The sequence below is a fragment of the Fulmarus glacialis genome, unplaced genomic scaffold, assembly GCF_000690835.1.
Source record: "Fulmarus glacialis isolate BGI_N327 unplaced genomic scaffold, ASM69083v1 scaffold19048, whole genome shotgun sequence".
Lineage (NCBI taxonomy): Eukaryota > Metazoa > Chordata > Aves > Procellariiformes > Procellariidae > Fulmarus > Fulmarus glacialis.
The window spans coordinates 56,945-63,081 of NW_009227830.1; the positions used below are offsets into that span (position 1 = coordinate 56,945).

General features: G+C 36.9%; 1 protein-coding gene across 1 annotated transcript in view; it reads left to right on the forward strand.

The window, feature by feature from the left end:
- SPECC1L (sperm antigen with calponin homology and coiled-coil domains 1-like) overlaps nucleotides 1-5,485 on the forward strand; it is a 47,877-nt gene extending 42,392 nt beyond the window's left edge. Inside the window, exon 13 of the mRNA XM_009583292.1 lies at nucleotides 5,357-5,485. Coding sequence (XP_009581587.1) covers nucleotides 5,357-5,485 — 129 coding nt within the window. The remainder of the gene's footprint in view (nucleotides 1-5,356) is intronic.
- Nucleotides 5,486-6,137: the final 652 nt, after the last annotated feature.

The window sequence follows — 6,137 nt, forward strand, 5'->3', positions numbered from 1 at the left end:
CATGTGTCCTTGTGAAGAGAGTACCTCCATCTTCTCTATGACTGCCTTTTAGGCATTGGAATACTCTGATTACATCTCTCCTGAATCTTCTTTATGCTGAATAAACCAGATTCCTTCAAACTTTCTGTCAAGTTCTCCAACCATCTAATCATCTTGGTAACTCTCTGCTGGACCCTTTTTTATTCTTCAATGACTATTTTGAACTGGGGGGACCAAAGCTCTATACAGTATTCCAAGTGTAGACTGACAAGGGCCTAGCAGAATGTAAGAATCCCATTCCTCAATCTGCTGGCTGTACTCTTAGTGATGCAGCTCAGGATACAGTTTGCCTTCTTTACTGCAAGGATGCACTTCTGATTCATGTTCAAATCCAGTTCATTTACTGTTTAACCACTATTGTATTTCAGCCTAAGCTGATGGATTGTTTTGTTCCTATTACATTTCAGTCTTGTTTCAGGAAGAATCTTCTTACTCTTTTTTTCTATGTGAGCGCAAAGGAATACTCCTTTTGTGGTGACTGCTCCTACTCTGCACTTTGCAGTTTAATAGGAGCTTGAGTCATGCTTGAAATATTTTTTGGTTGTGGATCCACCAGGGTGTTCCCCTACCACCTTTTTTTCCCCTCTTTATCATGGCTGTAGAATGGACTACAGAATTTGGTATGTTTGGTTATGTAAAATGTTATACCCTTATGTTTTGTCTCTAAAAAAGTCTTACAAATTTTTAACTCTTTTTTATTCCTGGTTGGAAAGTGTCTTCCACAGATCTTTTTATGACAACAGCCTGTTGCTTAACGCCTTTTGTTAGAATTGTCTTTTTTAAAAAAAATCTCTCCCAAATACTAGAGGTGACTTCACTCCCATCCTAAGTATTAAACATTAGTAGACAAGGACTGATAAATCTCCTCCTAGTTCACCTATCTCTAGAAAGACTTATTCCTCATTTGACAATTTATCTGAAAGTATGTCCTTCAATTGTTTTAATACTTCGTGGCCTGAAATGGCTTGAAGAAAAATTCTGGATTAAATTCCATCAGAATTCTCTTAATAGAGCCAATTACTTAGTAAAAACAGTAACAAAGAAGAAATTATGTCAGAGATTTTAGGCTGATGTTCTGTTTACCATCAATTCTTTGAGAAATAAGAGCTTAATGCAGGATTGATTTCATTATACTGACCAAGCTTTTTCAAAAAAACACAAGTAGTTAAAAGCATTTGGGAAATACAATTGTGCTGTATTTAAATGTGACAGTTATGTGCTCAAAGCCCTACATAAAAAATTAAATTTTCAGTTTAAATGACAATCTGTCCAGTTTCTAGATTTGTTTTTAGTGTCTGACCAATATTACACTTTTTCAGTCTGAGAGGTAATAATAATTCATAATGCTCAGAGCAATTGGAAGCAGAAACCAGTCCCTTTTAATTGTTTCCTTCCGTTGTATTTAATTCAGCTTCTCTGGATACATTAAGATTCTTGGATGATGGGTTTGTTTTCTGCTTGTTGACCTAATAATAAAAGCTGGACCCAACAGGAAGATGTAGAAAAATAGGGTATTCCAAGTTATTTTTGAGAATCAACCAAACTTGTAGGTGAACTTTTTTAATTGGCCCTTTTTTCCAATGTTTATATTTAAAATTCAACATTCTATGGATGCTACTAATATTTAAAGTGAAATTTTTAGTTTATACAACTATGTTTAAGGGAAGATGACTTTCTCTCGGTTTAGTTTCATTTACCATTTTCAGCACAACTTTAGCCTGTTTTTCTTGCTCACATGTTGGAGTGAGGGAACATACTTACAAAACTATGAAAAATGTGTCTAGATTTTGGAGGTGAGCACTCCTCCTGGTTTTTAAATCATGTGAAGAGTTCTGTCTTCAGCCCCAGTTGTTCTATAGGTCTATTTTCTAGCTCATCCAGACTGGTTTGATACTTTGCATTTCTTTCTTCATATATTCTGAGCACAAGTCTTCCTTCTTCATCCACAGGGTCAAACCTCAGATTTAGGTTCTGATGATCTCATGCACATCACTGCACATCCTATTTTCTAATTTTGATGAATGCATTCTTGCCTGTTGATGTCCGTCCTGACTGTTGCAAAGATCACTATTCCAGCTCATTGCTTTAACAGTATTGCATTGTTTGCTTCTCCTTTCTCTATGCTCTCTCATTTCCAATATAAGCTATTGTTCTCACTTTGAAGGCTGAGGACCCTTCCATCCCTCTTTCAGTACTGAGATCTCATCTGTGCTTCAGTGATGCTGGTGTTCAGGCTCAAACTCTTAAATTTTCAAATAAATATTGCTGTGCATCCTCTGACATGTGTGGAGCAACCTGGGAGAGAAAAAAGACATTGTAAGCTCTGTGAGGCAAGGTACTATCAAACTTTATTTTATTTGTACAGTGACTGACTTTATTTTATTTGTACTGGTGACTGACTTTAATGGACTCTTGGTCTATGGTAAACAGAGTATATTCTGCAATAATACCAATTCAGGAAGTACTTATTGAAACTATATCTGGTGTTAAGACACTAGATTGGAAACACATGTGTTAGAAACTGTTAATCAGATTCAGCAATGCTTCAGCATTCCTCCTTACTTTAATAAGGAATGTTATATCTATCCTTATAGTCCTGAGACTTAAAAATTTGCTAATGCTCTTCAGTAGCTTTAACTAGTACAATTTTTTGTTCTTAATAGTTTGGCTCGTTGCATGCATGTATGTCTGAGCAGATCTGTGTTTAATTTAACTGTGAAAATGCCAATGTACATCTTTCTCCTCTCCTTCCCACATCACTTGGCCATCCTGGGGAAGGAGGGAGAATATTTCAGCCAAGGGGTGAAAACCAGGACTGAGTTTTTCTCCCTCAGTAGATTGTGTAGCAAAGAAAATGTGGTCATTCACGTTTGATTTTTATAACTAGCTTGCCACAGATGACTGACAAGAAGAAGCCCCTCTCCCTACCTTTATCCATCTTACTGATACAGATGTGATCCGAGGCATTACTGGTTACAGGATAGGGGGAAAGAACTTTTCAGAAAGTAACTTTGTAAACAGACACAAGTAGGAATTTATTTGCTTTAACAATCTGATATTTTTTCCCTTTTTTTCATAGAATCATAGAATCGTTTAGGTGGGAGAAGACCTTTAAGATCATCGAGTCTAACCATTAACCTAACACTGCCAATTCCACCACTAAACCATGTCCCTAAGCACCACATCTACCTTCAGGGATGGTGACTCAACCACTTCCCTCGGCAGCCTGTTCAAATGCTTGATATCCCTTTCAGTGAAGAATTTTTTCCTAATCTAAGCCTCCCTTGGCACAACTTAAGGCCATTTCCTCTTGTCCTATCGCTTGTTACTTGGGAGAAGAGACTGACACCCACCTCGCTACAACCTCCTTTCAGGTAGTTGTAGAGAGCGATAAGGTCTCCCTTCAGCCTCCTTTTCTCCAGGCTAAACAACCCCAGTTCCCCTTCACCAGCTTCGTTACCCTTCTTTGGATGTGCTCCAGCACCTCAATGTCTTTCTTGTGGTGAGGGGCCCAAAAATGAACACAGTATTCGAGGTGCGGCCTCACCAGTGCCGAGTACAGGGGGAGAATCACTTCCCTAGTCCTGCTGGCCACACTATTTCTGACACAAAAAGCCTTGTACTGTGTGTTGCATTTGTTTGCCTAATTTAAGTAACATTGAAAAAGTTTTAACCAAGCATTAATTTAAATCCAATTTCCTGTCTCTCTTGAGGAGAAAGGAGGGAGAGCTTCATTTTTTTTCTTTTGCTTTTAAATTTTCCCACCCCTGTGGCTTGAGGAAGCTGTGTGAAGAACATGTTCCCACAGACTGGGGGTCTCCAACAATGACATTTCCGTTTGCAAGCAGGCAGCAGGATGGCAGGCGAGGCTCAGACCACTGCCTTGGGCATTGTGAGCCTGAGCACGTACGCTTACGTCACCAGAGTCTGAACCTGCATTTGGTGGACTTTGTATAAAAAGTGCTAAAGCTGAGCAGGAAATGGAGATTTCCCTCACATTCTTCTAGAAATTGCCTTTGGTTTTGTTTTTTTCCTATGCTGGAAGGGATTGCAGTTGTTTTCCATTTGTAGTCCAAATCATTGGTTTGACAAGAAATACAACTGCCTTCGTTCCCAGCCTGCGTGGCACAGTAACACCAATTCCGGGTGGATTTTTCTGCATTAGGAATGGCAAGTTTTAGTGTCTTGTCACAGATAGGTGATGACTATTAAATTGCTGTCAAATGAAAGGTTGACTTGTGTGATTGTGTTTCTGCAATTCTGTGACTGGAGGTTATAGTTCCTGTTACATTAAAATTTTTAAAACTAAGTAGGGGAGCTGGTTAGCTTTTGCTTAAGCCCAATTAAGTGAGTTAGATATTAAAGCATATTTATATTTCTCCATAAAGGTCTAAAACATAAATTATGAGTTGTTGTTACTGGTTGTTTCTTAATTAAAGTTTAAACTGGCTGCTATCCACTTAGCCTCTTTACCATTTTTTGACTGCCAACAGCCAAGTGTACAGTAATTTAAAAGGTCACTGAGGCATCTTGTTCATAACTCTTTTGGACTGGGCTGACTCTTTCTACAATAATACATACAGTCTCAGGAGATGCATTTACCAGTGCCACTGAGTTTCCTACTGGAACTAAAAGATCAAGAGTGCAAGACTGCATCTTTCAATTCCAATTCCAATCCCAATCCAAAGATAATGGTTCCCTGCCAGTGTCAGTGTTAAATCTGTTGGAAAAATCTTTATTTCCAACTGAAACTTAATTTTTGTTTGTGATCTTGTTCACATAAGTTTCTGTATAGAAATGGGTTTGTTTAGAAGAAAAAATACTTGTTCTCATCAATTAGAAAGTTTATCTGGGTATTAATGCAGTAGAAGCAGAAAAGTAAAATCTTGCATTAACAGAGATACTACCACCCGGTCTGTTTCAGGGATTTTAGGCATACATCTCTAACTCATTTGCTTTCCTCTCTTGGTGTGTACAGTTGTACTAAATCTATACTCTTATCCTCTCTGGCAGAACATTTTATACCTTTTAACACACACATTTTGTACTTATTATATTGCTTAATATTACCTTGAATTAATATACAAGATAACTGACTTTCTTATCACTAAATTTTTTTGTTGTTCTCTGTAGTAGTGGATTTTGGTTTCTTACCACAGAACTTTAGTGTTAGGCTGTTCGCTTTCTCTGCTGATTTCTTCAAAGGTATTAAAAAAAAAAACCACACCACACAAAAAACCACAAGTATTGGTGGATTGGTAGAACTAATACTTGTTAGATTATGATTTTAATATTGTTTATATTTTTTTCCTTCAAGAATATCGACATAACAAACTTCAGCAGTAGCTGGAATGATGGCTTGGCTTTCTGTGCAGTCCTCCATACTTACCTCCCAGCCCATATTCCTTATCAAGAACTAAACAGCCAGGATAAGGTACGACATTAAAAATCCCATTCCTGGGACTGCGAAACTATATAATTAATATGGGTTAATAAAGAAGAATGAACAAATTTGAGTTCTAAAAAAAAAAAACAGTATAACTAGGAATCATAACTGAAACACTTCGAACTACCTTGGTGCTATTCTTATTGTAACCTTTTAATATTATGGGATCATTGGGGTACGGAACTTTGGAACAAGCATAAGAAAAAATAATAACAGAAGGTCATAAATTTAAGTCTGAGGCATTTTATTTAACACAAACAGTTGGGAAGTGTTTTCAGTTCGCGTTTTGGCAGCAAGGAGTGTTTAAGCTTGAAGATTTTAAATCCATCAACTTTGTATCTTGACATGTTTTGTTCATCTCTTTCAATATCACAGGGATGTTGTTTCATCCTACTTTCTCATATTGATAAGTGACTGTGATACTAAGTATCAAATAAACTAGAAGATGTCAGGACTGCAGAGTAGTCTGTATGTATTCTAGTGTGCTATAGTTAATACCTACTGATGTGTTATCTGGAGACGTATTCTTAATGATAATTCCTAAAAAGATATGAGAATATTTCATTAGCGCATGAAGAGATTTTTTTATTTATGCTTTTTAAAGAATAAATAATTTGTTCTTTAGCATTTTATAGAATCATAGAATCATTAA